The sequence below is a fragment of the Macaca mulatta genome, chromosome 10, assembly GCF_049350105.2.
Source record: "Macaca mulatta isolate MMU2019108-1 chromosome 10, T2T-MMU8v2.0, whole genome shotgun sequence".
Classification (NCBI taxonomy): Eukaryota; Metazoa; Chordata; class Mammalia; order Primates; family Cercopithecidae; genus Macaca; species Macaca mulatta.
Window position 1 is genome coordinate 88,356,068 of NC_133415.1, and position 17,758 is coordinate 88,373,825.

At 52.0% G+C, this 17,758-nt stretch overlaps 2 protein-coding genes and 1 pseudogene across 11 annotated transcripts in view; 1 reads left to right on the forward strand and 2 right to left on the reverse strand.

Annotated features, from left to right (window-relative positions):
- The first annotated feature begins 105 nt into the window (after window positions 1-105).
- On the forward strand, window positions 106-15,733 carry ERGIC3 (ERGIC and golgi 3). Of its 6 annotated transcripts, XM_015149116.3 has the most exons (14): window positions 106-213; window positions 351-421; window positions 541-628; window positions 850-969; window positions 5,394-5,487; window positions 6,490-6,655; window positions 6,787-6,844; window positions 12,320-12,334; window positions 12,982-13,013; window positions 14,128-14,224; window positions 14,302-14,366; window positions 15,075-15,211; window positions 15,296-15,351; window positions 15,527-15,733. In XM_015149116.3, exons 1-14 carry the CDS (start codon window positions 126-128, stop codon window positions 15,604-15,606), a joined length of 1,167 nt encoding a protein of 388 aa, XP_015004602.1. In that variant the 5' UTR covers window positions 106-125; the 3' UTR covers window positions 15,607-15,733. The 6 variants fall into 6 exon arrangements, 5 of the variants coding, with proteins under 5 accessions (XP_015004602.1, XP_015004601.1, XP_015004603.1 ...); XM_015149115.3 differs by lacking the exon at window positions 12,320-12,334 and having other exon boundaries at window positions 15,057-15,211; XM_015149117.3 differs by lacking the exon at window positions 12,320-12,334.
- On the reverse strand, window positions 2,255-2,720 carry LOC704849 (large ribosomal subunit protein eL36 pseudogene; annotated as a pseudogene).
- Window positions 15,734-16,848: 1,115 nt separating the features above from the next.
- FER1L4 (fer-1 like family member 4) overlaps window positions 16,849-17,758 on the reverse strand; it is a 53,933-nt gene continuing 53,023 nt past the window's right edge. For all 5 annotated transcript variants that reach the window (XM_077951638.1, XM_077951641.1, XM_077951640.1 and 2 more), the window contains 3 exons: window positions 17,456-17,730; window positions 17,272-17,372; window positions 16,849-17,167 (listed from right to left, as the gene is read on the reverse strand). In XM_077951638.1, the coding sequence (XP_077807764.1) occupies window positions 16,978-17,167; window positions 17,272-17,372; window positions 17,456-17,730 (566 nt within the window). In that variant the 3' untranslated portion in view covers window positions 16,849-16,977. The remainder of the gene's footprint in view (window positions 17,168-17,271; window positions 17,373-17,455; window positions 17,731-17,758) is intronic.

Here is a 17,758-nt window from a genome sequence, read left to right on the forward strand (position 1 = left end):
TAAAGGTGGGGCCAAGGGTGCGGCTTGCTGCGCCTGCGTGAGGAAAAAGAGGGGGCGTGGCTCCAGGCCGGAAGAGGGAATCTGTAGGGGCGGGCCGGCTGGCGTCCCCTTTCCGGCCGGTCCCCATGGAGGCGCTGGGGAAGCTGAAGCAGTTCGATGCCTACCCCAAGACTTTGGAGGACTTCCGGGTCAAGACCTGCGGGGGCGCCACGGGTAGGCCGCGGCGAGGCCGGGGTCGCGGGGAGGGGGGCGTCCTAGAGCTTGACCCGGGCTCCTGGACTCTGACTGGCCTGCCGGTGTCTAAGGGAGTGGATTCGAGGCCATTCTGACCCTCGCCCCTTGTCCTGCAGTGACCATTGTCAGTGGCCTTCTCATGCTGCTACTGTTCCTGTCCGAGCTGCAGTATTACCTCACCACGGAGGTAAGGGGCGGGGCTTAGTGCGTGGGCGGGGCTTGGCATTCTAAGGATAGGACCTTTAGGGGTGGGAGTGGGGAAGGAGAGGTTTGGGGCCAAGTCTTACTGAGGCATCGCTGCCCCAGGTGCATCCTGAGCTCTACGTGGACAAGTCGCGGGGAGATAAACTGAAGATCAACATTGATGTACTTTTTCCGCACATGCCTTGTGCCTGTGAGTACCTCACCATGGATGGAAGTGGAGAGACCCAGGGTTCTCATGTGGGCTGCCAGATTCACACCTCTACCCTTAGGTTCTGGACTGGACCCCAGGACAACCTCCTTCTCCTAATCCCGTTCTGCCCCAGGACAGGCCCAGTATCCCCTTCCCCTCCAAAACCCACATCCCCTTGTCCCTAGGGTCCCAGTACCTTAGCCTGACTTTACTGCTTCCAGATCTGAGTATTGATGCCATGGATGTGGCTGGGGAACAGCAGCTGGATGTGGAACACAACCTGTTCAAGCAACGACTAGACAAAGATGGCATCCCCGTGAGCTCAGAGGCTGAGCGGCATGGTAACCAGGGGAAGGGGCTGGGTCTCAGATCCCAAAGCTGGACGTTCCCAAGCCTACATGCTGGCAAGTGGACTGTGGCAGGCATAGTGATATATTAAACAACTAAGACCTAGAGAAGTCAAGTGACTTGCCTAGGGTCCCCCAGCTTAGTAAGAGTCAGAGTGAGCTAAAATCCTCTATACATACTGAGTCGGGTAATCTACCTGACTGCTATTCTCAGAGGTCCTCAATACCTGCACATGGTAGTTTGAATACGAGAGGTTTGAAGATAGGTCTTATGTGCTCTTACCTTGGTAGAACTGTCTAGATGGACCCAGGCTTCTCTTGAGTGTTTGCTTTCCCAGCCCATCGGCTGAATTCAGCCCTTAATGTCCTTCCCCTTTGGAATGCAGGCGGTTTAAGATTAGAATTGAGGTTCTCAAGTCACATTGCCTGGGTTCACATCTAACTTTGTCTCCTGCAGTCTGTGAGCTTCAGCTAGAAAGTGGTGATAAAACAGTAGTACCAACCACATGGAATTGTAAGACCAAATGAAGTAATATGTGTAAAATGCCTGGTTACAGAGTGGGGACCCACTTTTACCTTCCTTTCCTGCCTCCGTTAACTCAGTTTCCCACCACAGCAAAACCGTCCTCAAAGCTGGGATTTCTAACACCTTAGAGATTACTCTGGTGGGGAGTTTTATCATTTGTTGTTTCAGCAGATAAATACAGGACACCAGTGCAACCAACATAATTTGCTATAGGATTGGATATGGAGTGTAAGAGAGCAAAGTCATGGTTGTAGATTCCAACGCTTTCAGCCTGAGCAAATGAATGACTTGAGATGGAGATGACTGGAGGAGAAGGTTTTTTTGGTGGGAGGGGGGAGTGGCTATTAGATATCCACTACTGTATAACAAAGTACTCCAAAAGTTAGTAGTTTGATACAATAAAAATTTGTTTTTTCGGTTTCCCTGGGTCAGGAATTTAGGAGTGGCTTGTTTGGGTGATTTGGGTTTAGGGTATCTCCTGAGGTTGCAGTCATCTAAGGATTGATGGGGAACTGCAGGATCTACTTTATCTATCTATCTGTCTCGAGACAGAGTCTCACTCTGTCACCCAGGCTGGAGTGCAGTGGCACGATCTTGGCTCACTGCAACTTCTGCCTCCCAGGTTCCAGTGATTCTCCTGCCTCAGCCTCCTGAGTATTTGGGATAACCGGCGTGTGCCACCACGCCCAGCTAATTTTTTGTATTTTCAGTAGAGATGGGGTTGCACCTTGTTAGGCAGGGGTCTTGATCTCTTGACCTCGTGATCTGTCCGCCTCAGCTTCCCAAAGTGTTGGGATTACAGGCGTGAGCCATCGCGCCTGGCCTACTTATTTGTTGTTTAAATTTATTTTTTTTCTGTCAAGCTGTTCTTTATTTCAGAGAGAGGGCGGGGCAGGGGGCTCAGTCTCTCTTGGCAGCAGCTTTCCTCATGACGGCCGGGACGTTGCTCAGCTCCTCCTCCCTCCTCTTGGCGCGTATGTGTGCCCCGCTCTTTTCTTGATGAACTTGAGGGCCCGTTTGTCGTTGGAGACCTTCAGTAACTCCATGGTGTGCTGCTCATACGGGGCAAAACCACACACCTCTTGGATCATGTCCCACATGAATTTGGTGTGTTTGGTCAGGTGCCCACGGCAGCGGCTGTGCCTTGGCTTGCTCATATTCTTGGTCATCTTGTGGCCCTTGTCGAGGCACACAGCCATAGCGGGTAGCACAGAGCCATGGCTGCTGCTCTCCAATGACAGCTGTGGCAGAAGGGCGGGTGGCATGCAGGGATCTACTTTTTTTTTTTTTTTTTTTTGAGAGTCTCACTTTGTCACCCAGGCTGGAGTGCCATGGTGCGATCTCAGCTCACCGCAACCTCTGCCTCCCGGCTTCAGGTGATTCTCCTGCCTCAGCCTTCCGAGTAGCTGCGATTACAGGCGCCAGCCAACACACTCAGCCAATTTTTGTATTTTTAGTAGAAACAGGGTTTCGCCATGGCGGCCAGGCTGGTCTCAAACTCCTGACCTCAGGTGATCCACCCGCCTTGGCCTCCCAGAGTGCTGGGATTACAGGCATGAGCCACCATGCCCAGCCGGGGATCTACTTTTAAAGGGCTCACTCATAGGGCTGTTGGCCGGATGCCGCAGTGCCTCACCACATGGACCTCTCAGTAGGGCTGCTTGTGTGTCCTTATATCTTGGCCACTGGCTTCCCCCACTTGGATCTTGTAAGTGAGCTGAGAGAGAACAAAGTAGAAACCATAACCTTCGGCCAGGCATGGTGGCTCACTCCTTGTAGTCCCAACACTTTTGGAGGCTGAGGCAGTTGGATCACCTGAAGTCAGGAGTTCGAGACCAGTCTGGCCACCATGGTAAAATCCCATCGCTACTAAAAATACAAAAAAAAAAAAAAAAAAGAATTAGCCGGGCATGGTGGCAGGCAACTGTAATTCCAGCTACTCGGGAGGCTGAGGCAGGAGAATCGCTTGAACCTGAGAGGTGGAGGTTGCAGTGAGCCGAGATTGCGCCTCTGCACTCAAGCCTGGGCAACAAGAGTGAAACTCCATCTCAACAACAACAAAAAAACTGTAACCTTTTTTATGACCTAACCTCAGAAGTTGTATACCATCATTTCTGCAATAAACTAGTGGTTACACAGGTCAGCCTGTTGTGGGAGAGGACTACATAAGGGTGTGAATACTAGGAAGTGGGGATCATTGAAGTCATCTTGGAAACTAGTTTCCACAGAGTAAGGTCAGGATTTGGGGGAAAGAGGAATCTTAGGTTTGGGTAAATTTGGGGTTCCTATTTTATACTCTGGTGATATTAAGAGGCAATTAGATGTACCAGTCTAGAATTTAGAGGAGTTATCAGTAGGTAGAGGGTAGTTTAAACAATTGGACTAAGTGAGGAAACTAGGGAGTAAATGTAGGTAGAGGAGAGGTCTAGGGGCTGTACCCTGGGCATCTCTAATTTATTTAAAGTTAGGACAGGAAGGAAGATTGAGACAGATTAGCCATTGACATAGAAGAACCAAGAGGTGTCCCAAAAGCCAAGTGGAGAGAGTTTCAAGAAGAGAGTGAGCAGTTGTATCAGAAGCTACTGATAGTCCAGTAAAACGAGGAGTGAGAATTGACCATTGAAATTGACAACACAGAGATTCCTGGAGACTTTGAAAGGAACAATTTTGATACTGTTGAGGATGAGAATCTGATCAAAGAGCAATAAAGGAAGTGGAGACATTACCTATAGATGACTTTTGGAGTTTCACTGTAAGGGAGAGCTGAGAAATGGGGCGGGGTTTTAAAGGAGAAAATGGTAAGATGGTGGGTTTGGTGGTGAGAGCAAGTGAAGTTCTGTTGCTTCTCTTTTCGTAGTGGAAATTGAAAGCAAGGACATTAGCTAAGTGAAGAAAGGAAGGTTTTGGGAGCCTAAGGAGAGAGGAGAAGGTCTAAGTCACCTTAGAGAATGGGAGAGTGAACCAATTAGAGGAATGAAGTGGAATTGCCAGGCAGTCCTAAGGGAGTTTCAGGCAAGAAGTAGGTACAGAGAGTTGAATGGAACCAGGGTTTGGGTTTTGCTGGATTTGTAAAACGAAAGATGAGAGGAACAGGGAGTTGTGGTTATGTGCAAGAGAATAATTACAGTGGACCATGGGATTTAAGGAGGGAAGTGAGGACATGATAGTGTCAATAGTGTCAAAGAATTGGTGGATTTCAGGTACTAAATAGTGAACTGGGAAAATAAGGGTAAGTAGTTGAAGACTCAGACACTTGAAGTTGAATTTGGGAAGGTTTGCAGTTATTGGCAATGACAGGATCTAGGTATGATTATGGAAATGGGTAGCCAAGGTGAGATGGCAAAATCAACATTCTCATGAGTTGGGAGGTCAGTATTCAGTATTGAAATCACCAGTTATGATGGGGTGACTGAGTGAGGCAAGGAGCCGGTGCAGAGGGAGAGGTCTGAGGAGAAGCATCATGGCAAGGAGGTTAGTGGCATACATGTTGGAATTAGCTGAAATCTGTTTCCTCAGTTGCATTGGGCAAAGTCGCTTCTCATCAGTGAGCCTCAGCATCTTCTCAATAAAACCGGGATAATTACCCCCACCCTCAAAGAGTCATTGTGGGGATGAAATGAGACGATGGTTGTGAAGTACAGTGATCTGTACCCAGCTAATGTTCAGTATTTACTGTTAACTGTTTTCTTACTGTTTCTTTTATTAAAAGAATTGATAAGTATGTAGAAGTACTTAGTGCCTGACCCGTAGCATGTACTACATGAATATTAGTTATTATTATAACTTTTATTTATCCCCAGGCCGCTGGCCAAAGAGCTTGTGCAGGGACTGGGGCCACCAATTTCACTGTGTCTGGCCCCAGCTGATGCCTCTGCTTCTCCCCTCCCCTTAGAGCTTGGGAAAGTCGAGGTGACGGTGTTTGACCCTGACTCCCTGGACCCTGATCGCTGTGAGAGCTGCTATGGTGCTGAGGCAGAAGATATCAAGTGAGCCAGTGGGAGTGGGAGCAGGGTTTCCATCAGGTGCCGTGTGTCAGTCAGCCTTAGCCTCAGTCAGACTGGCAGCTGGGGAGGTCAGACCAAGAATCTAGAGTGGGCGGGTGTGTGCCTCTGTCATTGATCCTGGTGCAGGTGACTGAGGCTTTGTGACCAGGCCCCACCTGGGCGCTGCAGACCTAGAGATGAAGCTGAAGTGGTCTCTGCTCTTCTGCCTAGAGAAACGGTTCACAGGTGGTCTCTGGAGTCCGGCTGCCTGGGTTCTTCCCCTGTTTCATTGGGCCAAGCCATGTAACCTCTCTGTGAAGAGGGATGATAATAACATCTTCTTGTAAGAGTCACATACGGATTAGCTGTATACTGTGTGTAAATCACTGAGGTGGAAGGTCCGGCCCAGATTATCAGACCCTCAGTATCTGATAACTACTGCTGTGTTTCCCAGGCCCTGACTTCCACAAGACTGATTCAGCAGGTCTGGAGTGGGGCCTGGGAATATGTACTTCCATCTTTTTTGGTTGTGGAAAAATATGTGACACAAAATTTACCATTTTAACCATTTTTAAGTGTGCAACTCAGTGGCATTAGGTATCTTCACAGTGTCATGCAGTCACCACTGTCTGTCCTAAAACTTGTCATCACCCCAAACAATGGGAATATGTATTTTTCACAGTCCTAGTCTGGGCACAATGGCTCACACCTGTAACCCCTAGCACTTTGGGAGGCCGCGGTAGGTGAATCACTTGAGCTTAGGAGTTTGAGACCAGCCTGGGTAACACAGCAAGACCCTATGTCTACAGAAAATTTTAAAAATTAAAAAAAAAAAAAACAGTCCTTCTGCCACTGAGGAAACACATTTGGAGAACGTTTGGTGGTCAGGGATGAGTCTAGCAGAGGCTTCATTAGCAGGCATAGCTGCTCGGGCTCTATTTCCCCAGATGCCAGCACTGGACTTGTGCCTCTTTGACACTCTCACCGTCACTCCCTGCCCTACAGGTGCTGTAACACCTGTGAAGATGTGCGGGAGGCATATCGCCGTCGAGGCTGGGCCTTCAAGAACCCAGATACTATTGAGCAGTGCCGGCGAGAGGGCTTCAGCCAGAAGATGCAGGAGCAGAAGAATGAAGGCTGCCAGGTGTACGGCTTCTTGGAGGTCAATAAGGTATCAGGAGGGATCAAGGCAAGATAGGGCCAGCTGGGCTGGGCAAGCTCCGCTGGGAACCGAGGGCCCACTCAGGCCCTGAGTAGGCAAAAGGAGGACACAGCCAGAGAATGAGAGAATGTTCCTTACAGGTGGCCGGAAACTTCCACTTTGCCCCTGGGAAGAGCTTCCAGCAGTCCCACGTGCACGGTGAGTGATCTGCACCTGCTGGGGAGATTTAGATGCTGGCCACCTTCTTGGTGAGTTTGAGTGGTCCTCTCCTGCCTGCTGCTCATTTGTCTTTGGCAACCATTTGGCCAGAGCAGGCCATCTCGGCAGCAGTTTGGCACAGTGGCTAAGAGCACAGGCCGAGGAGCCAGACTGCCTGCATTCAGATACCAGTTTCAGACCTTATTGGCTGTGTGACTTTGAGAAGGTTTCTTCATCTTTTTGATTCCTGTTTTCTACTTTATAAAATGGTGATGAGGGCACTTATCTCACAGGGTGTGTGTGCAGGTTAAAGATGATCGCACGGAGCCTGGCTTGTGGTAGGTGCTTGTTGAGATGGTAGCCCCCAGTGTCCGACGATGACCTGTGCATGAGGCTTTGGGAGAAGCAGAGCTAGGTTGGAGCACAGGTTCTGCCACTCCTGAGCTATGTCATATTTGGGAAATACTGAGCCCTATTCAGTTGCTGCTTCTGCAAAATGGGGATGATGGTAATAGTACCCACTCATAGGGCTGCTGGGGTGAACAAATGAGATTTATTCTCATTCATTTGTTCATTCAGGCATTCACAAAATATTTAGTAATCACCTACTAGTCTAGTTGCTAAGGGTATAGTAGTGAACAAAGTCTGTGCCCTCAGAACATTCTAGTAAAGAAATAGACAATAAGTATATAAAATATAAATAGTCCCCAATTAACAATGATTCATCGTGTAATTTTTTACTTTATGATGGGTATTACATGCATTTTTCACTTAACGATATTTTCTTTTTCTTTTTTTTTTTTTTTTTTTTTTTTTGAGTCTCACTCTGTCGCCCAGGCTGGAGTGCAGTGGCATGATCTTGACTCACTGCAACCTCCATCTCCCGGGTTCAAGTGATTCTCCTGCCTCAGCCTCCTGAGTAGCTGGGTCTATAGGTGCGTGCCACCACGCCCAGCTAACTTTTGTATTTTTAATAGAGATGGGGTTTCATTATGTTGGCCAGGCTGGTCTTGAACTCCTGACCTCAAGTGATCCACCCACCTCGGCCTCCCAAAGTGCTGGGATTACAGGCATGAGCCACTGCACCTGGCCAACTTACAATGAGTTTATTGGGACCTAACCCCAGTGTAGGTCAGGGAGCATCTGTATATGGTATTATCAGATGCTGTTAAGTCACGTGGACCAAAACAAGGCAGGATAAAGATGGTAGTGGGGAGGGGCTAGGAGAGGGCAGGGAGGGTCCTATTTTAAATATGGAGGTCAGGGAAAGACTCCTTGATGAGGTAATATTTGAGCAAAGACCTGAAGACAGTGAGGGAGCCAGCCATATGGATGTCTGGGGAGGAAGTGTTACAAGCAGAGAGAACAGTAAATGCAAATTCCTGAGGCTAGAATGTGCTTGGCAAGTTCAAGATACAGTAAGAAGGTCAGGGTGGCTGGAGCAGAGGAGCATGCTTAGAAATGAAGTGAGAGAGGCCGGGGCAGTCACCTACACCTGTAATCCCAGCACTTTGGGAGGCCGAGGCAGGTGGATCACCTGAGGTCAGGAGTGCAAGACCAGCCTGGCCAACATGGTGAAACCCTGTCTCTACTAAAAATACAAAAATTAGCTGGGTGTGGTGGCGCACGCCTATAAACCCAGCTACTCGGGAGGCTGAGGCATGAGAATTTCTTGAACCTGGGAGGTGGAAGTTACAGTGAGCTGAGATCGTGCCATTGCACTCCAGCCTGGGTAACAGAGCAAGACTCCGTCTCAAAAAAAAAAAAAAAAAGTGAGAGAGGTCACAGGGCCATATCATGCAGGGCTTGCAGGGGCATTGTAGGGACTCGGGCCTTTACTCTGCATGAGATGAGAAGCCATTGTAGGGCTTTGAAGAAGGTGAGGGATGATCCAACTTAACTTAAAAGGTAAGCGGCTCTCCAGCTGCTCTGTGGACAAGACTGGACAGGGGAAAGGACGGAAGCAGAGAGTCCCTTTAGGAGGCTCTTGCAGTGATCAATCCAGGCAAAAGATGGTGGGTCTCAGCCCAGAGTGGCAGTGGAAGTGGTGGGAAGTGACTGGCTTCTGGATGTATTTTGAAGGTAGAGCTGAGAAGAGTTCCTGATGGGCATTAGGGACAAAGGAAAAAGGAGTCAGGGATACCTTCAAAGTTTTGTACCTGAGTAGTAAGAAGGATGGAGTTGCCTGTAATCCTAGCACTTTGGGAAGCCGAGGCAGGTGGATTGCCTGAGCTCAGGAGTTAGAGACCAGCCTGACCAACATGGTGAAACCCTGTCTCTACTAAAAATACAAAAAATCAGCTGGGTGTGGTGGTGTACGCCTGTAGTCCCAGCTACTCAGGAGGCTGAGGTAGGAGAATTGCTTGAACCTGGGAAGCGGATGTTGCAGTGAGCTGAGATGATGCCATTTCACTCCAGCTTGGGTGACAGAGCAAGATTCCATCTCCATTAAAAAAAAAAAAAGAAAAGGATGGAGTTGCCATTTAACAAGATGAGGAAGACTCAAGGCAGGTGTAGATGTTCGGAAATGGGATCTTACAGCTGGTATTCGGCTTTTGACGCGTTCAGACCACTAGCGTCTAGGTGTCCTTCTAGACACACAAGGTGTCAAGTAAGTAGTTTTCCATTCAAGCCTGGAGTTCAGGGAGAGGACTTGCCTGGAGATGCAAATGTTGGCATCATCCAGCCACGGGACTGGATGAAATCACCCTGGAGGGGGAGGGTAGATGGAAAAGAGGGGAGCTCAAAGGGCTGGGTGCCAGGCCTCCCACATTAGAGGCTAAAGGTGTCGGGGGAACTGACAGGGGAGACCAGTAAGAAACCTTGGTGGAGGAGGAGTGTAAGCCAGGCAGGATGTGGCAGGATGCGGCAGGATGCCGCACTCTGACAGGTATTTCAGATACCGCATCAGATGCTTCTGGATGTCTAGCAGGAATTGGCCATGGGATATACAATGTAACAGTCATTTATTATAGCCTTGCCTGAGTCATTGGAGGGGTGTGATAGGACCACCCTCCAGTGGGTCCAGGAGGGAATGGGAGAGGAGTTGGAGCCAGTGAGTACTGACAGTTCTATAGTGGAATCTGCTTAGGGGAGGAGAAAGCATGAACTGAAGCTGGAGGGAAATGTGGAGTCGAGGGAGGCTTTTCTAAGGACAGTGATGTAGCAAAATGTTAATATGCCGTTGGAAATTACTGACTAAAGAGACCATAAGTGATGCTCTAGAGACGAGACAAATAATGACCGGAGTGAAGTCCTGGAGAAAGAAGACAGAATCTGGTGCCTTACACATGTGGAAAGGCCAAACTTAGCAATAGGAGGAAAGGCAGGCTCTGTAGGTCCAGGTAGGGTGGTAGCTGGGGTGGCAAAAGTACATGGAGAGTCTCTTCTGAGTCCTCCTGTCTTCTCTGTGTTGTAGGAAGGAAGGTCCTCAGTTGAGAATGAGAAGAGAGGGAAGGAGGTGTTGGAGATTTGAAAGAAAAGGTGTGACTGGTCATTTGGGGGTGGGAGAATGCATGGACTGGGGAGACTGAGTAGGATTGACGCAGCACTAGGGTCTCCCTGGAGTCTGCGGCTGTGAATGGAAAGAGAGCAGTCAGCGTGGTCATCTGTGTGGGAATGGACTCAGTAGACAGAACGTTGGAATCGCCTTGGGTTTGGTGTTGCCAGGTGCCTGCAATGGTGAGGGAGTCAAATATGTAAAGAAGTCATCCTGATTCTGGACCACAGCCTATAAGTTAGGAAAGGAGGAAAGACAGGATGTGGGGAAGCCAGTGAGGGGCAGGAGGAACAAGGGACTGCAAGTCCTGAGTGTGGTGTCAACAAGTTATCAGAATTGGTGGACTGGAGGAAATTAGAAAGCTAGTGGAACATGAGTTGCTTGAAAGGGGCTTTGTTAATGACAAAGCTTAGGGAATGGCCAACAAATCAAGTGGCTCAGGTAGGCAGAGCACAAGATCAGGAAGGAAAGGATGTCCAGGAACTGGGAGGCCAGGGTACTGGAAGGATCATCTACGTGGATATGGAAATCACTAGAAACTGACAGAGGTAGTACAGGAGAGAGTGGCAGGCAGTTGCCCAAGCTGTTGAAAAATGGCAGGGGAGAACAGTCCTGGAGGCTCCATGTAGATATCTAGGTGACTGAAACAAGCAGGGCTGCTTTGTCATGAGCTTCAAAGCTGGGGATTTTTTTTTGAAGACTGGAATGCCATGGTGTGATCTTGGCTCACTGTAGCCTTGACCTCCTGGACTCAAGAGATCCTCCCACCTCAGCCTCCCAAGGAGCTGAGACCACAGGCACATGCCACCATGCTTGGCTCATTTTTCCTTTTTTTTCCCGCAGAGACAAGGTCTTGCCATGTTGCCCAGGCTCCTGGGCTCAACTGATCTTCCTGCTTGGCCTCCCAAAGTGTTGGGATTAGAGATGTGAGCCATTTTGCATTTTTAAGGCAGATAAAGGGAAAGTGATCTGGAAGTGGCAGTGAGGAGGAGGAAAGACTTCTCTTTAGGCCAGGGAGGAGGTTGTGTATGGAGAGAAGACAGTCACACGTTGAGGGGATGCCAGGAGTTAGTGCCTGGAAGGAAGAGCCAGGCTGAAGCAAGAAAGTGAAGAGGAACCCAGGGGTTGAAGGCAGGGCTGGGGAAGGTGGGAGTTGGGGTCACAGTAAAGCTTGGACAGAGCCGCGTGGTGACAGAGCCCAGGCTGTGAAGATGGCCTCTCAAAGTGGTTGAGGTGAACAGGAGGGTAGCTCTGCTGGTCTTCAGGGCAGTCTGGGGGGGCTGGAAGACCCTGTAGAGCTCTGGAACCCCCTCTTCACTTTGGAGGAAGCTGGGAGAAAAGGGTCTTGCTGGGATGATAGGAAGATGATCAGTGTCAAGCTGTTGGCACAAGGCCTGGCAGGCACTCAGTAGGACACAGAGCCAGAATGGCAGCCTCTCGGCCTGGGACTGTTAGACTTGTGGATCCCAGGGCCGGGGGTGCTCTGTACCTGGAAGGATGTATAAACACAAAGCTACAGTTGCCTAAGGCCAGAGATCTGGCTGAATTGAGGCCTGGGAGTGAGTTTCTAATATCCTTGTTGATTGGGGCCGGGGTGGGTAATAATCTCTTACAGTGTAAAGTTTACAAGTATTTTTCCATCTTAGATCCCACCTGATCCTTAGGACAGCTCTTTGCAAAGGAGAACACTGAGGCCCAGAAAGGGCAAGTGATTTGCCCAAGGCCATACAGTCAGGAACTTGGCTCCTTGGGCTTTAGGCTTCTTGTCCTTCCTAAGCCACTCTGTCTCCTGCTCCTCTCTGGCCAGATTAGTTCACTCTCGAGGAGGGGCCCAGGCGGAGGCTTGTTAGCTGGGGCCAGACTGTGTTGCTGAGGCAGAATGTTCCCATCTTCCTTCCTGCCACATGTCTTGCTCCATAGTTCTCATTGTGAAGCTCTGAATCTGTCTTCTCTCTCCTCCCTCCCCCATGCTGCAGTACATGCTGTGGAGAGTAAGTGGCCCCGCCCCCCAGGGAGGCCAAGCCCCCACTTCTGGGGCAGCCTGCCCTACCGGGATGCGGGGAGGTTGGATGGGTCTGTGATTGGGTCTTCTCTGACCTGGCTGCTGGGTGACTATAAAAAGGACTGGGATGTATCTTTGAAGTATGGTTCCTTGCAGCAGGAGGGATTGAGGCTAGAGGGCAGGAGTAACTTGTTCTGGAACAGTTGGTACAGGGTCCCCATGGGATTTCCTCTGGGGACCTTTGAGGGTGGAGGCAGGGAACGCGTGGATGGCATTCTCGGGTCCCACCTCACTTTGAGGTTCAGTGATTTGCCATCAGCTCCAGTTAGTGAGAGCCCATAGTCAGTGGGTTTTGTTTTTGGAGATGCAGGCAGGGCCATGCTGGGAGTGAAGGCCTAGAGTTCCCTGTGGATGTCAGGGAGGAACCAGGGTCTGTTCTTATGACTCCTGAGGAGGGCGTGAACTCTCACACAGGCCCAAGGCTTGCCCTTTCGGGCCGTCCTTAAGCAGGACCAGGAGGGGCCAGGCTGGAGAAGGAGTGAGGGGTCAGAGAAGACAGGTGGTTTGCAGTCTAGGGGGAGGAGTGAGGAGGCCAATGCTGCTCCTACTAATGACACCTTCTCCCTTCTCTCCTAGTCCATGACTTGCAGAGCTTTGGCCTTGACAACGTACGTACCAGATGGAAACCATAGAGGGCAGGTGGGGGTGGGAGGCTTGGTTGCTGCCTTCATTTCCTTGTAGGAACATCCTGGGATCAGGGAGTGCTTATAGAAAAATACACCATGTTCTGAATGGGGATCCAGCCTGAGGGTTAAGTGAGAGTGACTTTTGAACTGAGCTCTGAGCAGGCTAGGGGCAAGGTGGGATTGGATAAGAGCATGCTAGACAGACAGACCTCAGCACAAGGTCAGGTGGGATCGTGGCCCTTCTAAGGAACTGCAGGGCAGGTGTGGATGGGTGAGGCTGGAGAAGTCAGCAGAGACCAGACCACACAGGACTCAGAGGCCACGCTGAGGAGTCACATCTTTCTCCTGAGAACAGTGGAAAGCTGTTGGCCTTCTTTAAGCAGAGTCATGACATCATCAGACTTGCATTTTCTGAAAGATCCTTCCAGTGACTGAGTTGGATACACAGGGGAGCAAGAAGGGAGTGCATCTGGGGGCTCACAGCCTCCAGCCTCAGCCTCCATAGCCTGGACCTCCAGGCAAAACCAGCACCTGCCACTCTGTGTGTGCCTAACGTATAAGTGAAGCTGGTATTTTAAGAAATCTGAAACCTGGCCAGCCATGGTGGCTCATGCCTATAATCCCAGCACTTTGGGAGTCTGAGGCAGGTGGATCACCTGAGGTCGGCAGTTCGAGACCAGCCCGGCCAACTTGGTGAAACCCCATCTCTACTAAAAATACAAAGATTAGCTGGGCATGGCAGCGCACGCCTGTAACAGCTACTCAGGAGGCTGAGGCAAGACAATTGCTTGAACCCAGGAGGCAGAGGCAGTGAGCCCAGATCACGCCACTGCTCTCCAGCCTGGGCAACAGAGTAAGACTTTGTCTCAAAAAAAAAAAAAAAAAAAAAAAAAAAAATTCTGGAACCCCAGGAGTTTGCAGGCTGTGGAAAGAGGAGTTTCTAGGTGAGGAGTGGGGGATACCCGTCCCAGGGATGTTGTTCCCTTAGGGCCATAGCCTCCCCTTTCTCCCACATCTCCAGACAGACAGACCCAGGTGTCCCTGTCTGCTACTGTCATCAGAGCTTTGGATGAGCTCTGGATGGTGTTGTTTGCAGATCAACATGACCCACTACATCCAGCACCTGTCATTTGGGGAGGACTATCCAGGCATTGTGAACCCCCTGGACCACACCAATGTCACTGCACCCCAAGGTACCAGCCCGGGAGGCAGCCCCCAGCCACAGAAGGCCTGCCGGGCACCCGTACCCAGTGCTTTGTTTTCCCCTCAGCCTCCATGATGTTCCAGTACTTTGTGAAGGTGGTGCCCACTGTGTACATGAAGGTGGATGGAGAGGTGAGTCAGGGAGCTCCCTCCCCGCTAGAGTCTCCTGCGTGCTGCCAAGCACTGGAGTTCCTGCATTTTATTCCGTCAGCCTGGGGAGTGAAAACTGCCTCGTCCTCACATGGTGGATGAAAGACTGAGGCCCAGAGAGGGTGGGGGATTTGCCGTCCCAGCCAGAGTGCAGGCCTGGGGCTGTCCGATTCAAAGCGTCTGCTCTTTGCGCTGTCCTCACCGCCTCCATCTGTTCCTCTGGTGCCCATCGTCTGCCTGCCTCACTGTCCCCTGTGGTCTACCTGGGCTGGGGGTTAGGCAGGGCAAGCCTCTGTGTACCCGCTCCCGAGGCTGCCGTGGCCTGTGGAGCAACATCTCAGCAGAGTGGCAGGATGCAAGGGACTGAGGGCAGAGGAAGTCAGTTCAGCCTTGGTGGTGCGTCTTTGGAGAGTTGCTTCTCAGCCTGGACCCCTGTGAGAACACCCACTAAATGCTGCCAGGATAGGTAAACTGTAAAGAGCTGGCATCTGGAGGGGAAGGCTGAGGCCAAGGCTAGGAGAGGGGGTCTGGCAGGCCAGGCCTTGCAGTGCAGGCCACCAGCACAGTGCCATGTTTTCTCCCTGCACGGTCAAGGCTCAGCAGGAACGGGGAAGGAGCAGGGGTGGGGCTGATGGTGGCTGAAGCCAGGTCCTAGCCCTAGCCCTGGCCTAGGCTCCCCTCCCACCCCAGGTGCTGAGGACAAATCAGTTCTCTGTGACCAGACATGAGAAGGTCGCCAATGGGCTGTTGGGCGACCAGGGCCTTCCCGGAGTCTTCGTCCTCTATGAGCTCTCGCCGATGATGGTGAAGCTGACAGAGAAGCACAGGTGAGGGCAGGGGCAGAGCGGCCTCTGGGGGCCTGAGCCTGAGGGAGGAGTGTGCCTGCTGAGCCCACCCGCTCCCTCCACCAGGTCCTTCACCCACTTCCTGACAGGCGTGTGCGCCATCATTGGGGGCATGTTCACGGGTAAGAGGCCCAGGGTGTCTGTGAGCTGTAGGGTGGGGAGAGTAAAGCCTGGGTGCCCTAGGTTTGGTTGGGGGTGAAGGGGCAGATGCTGGCCTGGCCAGTTAAGTGACAAGGCTCTCAGCGTCAAAAGCCAAGGCCCCCACTGGGCCAGTGCCAGCCCTTTTCTCTCTCCCAGTGGCTGGACTCATCGATTCACTCATCTACCACTCAGCACGAGCCATTCAGAAGAAAATTGATCTAGGGAAGACAACGTAGTCACCCCTCAGCGCTTCCTCTGTCTCCTGTCTCTCCCTGGCTTGTGGTTATCCCCCAGCCTCCACCACCCTCCACCTCCTCAGTCAGCCCCAGCCCCAGGTTGATAAATCTATTGATTGTGATAGTACTCACTGGTCTCCGTGTGATCCTTGCCATGGCTAGAGTCTCATCCTGGCCACTCATTGAAGGCAATCGTGACTGATGGATCGGGGCCCAGAGCCCTCAGGAGCCCCCACATGGGCATCTCCTAGTTGACTGACTGGGGTTTATTCAAACCAGACTCATGTCCAGCCCACAGCCCTGGGTCCCTCCCTCCACTGTGGTCCTCAGACCTCTCGGGTTCAGCCCCAGGGCTCACTTGGACCTTTTTAGCGTGAGCTTCCTGGAGCCACCATGGCCCCCAGGCCACTAATTCAGGGCCCTGGGTGCAGATTGGGGCTTGCCACTTCATTGATGGGTAAAGCTGGGGTCGCTCTCCACCACCCTGGGCTCAGTCCACCTGATCCTGTCACACTCACTGATCCCACTCTGTGCCAAACCCCGCCCGCGCTGGCTCTCACTGCAGTGAGGAGTCCCTCCAGGTCCTTTGCAGTCTCCTAGGTGGAAGCAAAACTGAACATCAAGGTGGGAAGGTGGGAAGGTAGCAGTGGCCATTCTGGAGCAGGGCCAGCACCAGACCCCTGGCTTGGGGCCTAATCAGGGTTTCTCGTTAGAACTCTGGCTACATGTGGAGAAGCAGGGCCCAGCAACCTCACCAGTCTATGGCCCAGGGAGGTAGGGGTACCTAAACAACCAGTTTATCAGATCATATCTCGAATGTTGATCTAAGACTGTGGCAGGGGAAAAGCAAGAGAAAGGGGAAAGGAAGCGAAGTCAGGTAGTGACAGCAGAACCTCTGGAGTCAGACCCGAGATCCAGCTCTGATGGAAGCCTCTCTCAGGGATGGTGAGGAATGGACAGGTTAATGGAGTCTGTCAGGTCCTTAGCTGTCCTGGAGCAGTGGAAGCCAGAAACAGGTGAGGTGAGAGGGACCTGGCCGCCAGCAGGAGCAGGAGCCGTGGTGGAGCTGCTCAGAGGGGGTCATAACTCAGCTGCCGGGGCCCTTTTCTTCCCTGCAGTGGGGATGGGGGCAGCCTTCTATCCCTGTGCATTCTTCAAGTAAGCCCCCAGCACCTGAGCCACCCAAGAACATCTGTTCTCTGCCACCTGGAGCGCCAGCCTTGGACAGCACGTGACCACGGGTCAGTGGCTGTGATAGGTTTATTCAGAGGAAGCACTGGACTCTCGGGTAGCTCACGTTGGCAAGAAAGACTTCCAGGAGCAGGCGTTGAAGGGGTGGCACCCTGGGTGAGTGTCCAAGGTCAGTGAGAGTCACTTGTGGAGGGGACGGAAGATGACCTGGCTGATCTGGCCAGGGATGGTGTAGAAGACCAGGAGGAGGAAGACGGTGAGCAGTGCCAGTAGCAGCAGCAGCACCAGGATGCGCCAGTACCGGCGCCAGATGAAGAAGACAAAGGTCTTCAGCGGGTTCACAAACCAGTTGAAGGAAGTTTTGGGGCGGCTGTTGAGGAGAAGGGTGGTGTCAGGATGAGAAGGTGGCCCCTTGGGCACCCCCGCCTCCCCCATCGGCCCAGGCTGTGGCCCCGGCCCCCGTGCCTGACTCACCTGGGTTTCTCCAGAGGCTCTGGCTCCTTCCGCCCCTTCCCCACCGGCCGTTTCTCAGCCTCCTCCACGGTCAGCAGCTCAAACTCTGCCTCTACCTTGCCCTAAAAAAGACACTCCTGCATCACTGGGAGCACAGGGCCGGCTCAGGCCCCAGCTCAGCCTGGCCTCCGCCACGGGCACCCACCGTGAGGATGTACACATTGCCACCCGTGTCTGTGAACTCCAGGTCTTCTGGCCGGCCCTTCCTCCTCCTCTGCTTTCGCTTCTTCTTGCTAGCCTGAGCCTCCCGCTCCACGTCCTCTGCCTCCTTCAGCTTCACTACTGGCCACCAGCCTCGCAGGCGGCGGCAGCGAAACAGATTGCATCTCGGCCCGGCCCCATCACGGGCCAGCCGCACAGAGCAGAGCTCGGGGCCCCGGGCCCCACGCACCATGTCCGGTAGCTGCAACTCCAGGGATCCTGCAAGTCCAGAGCACACCGGGTTAGG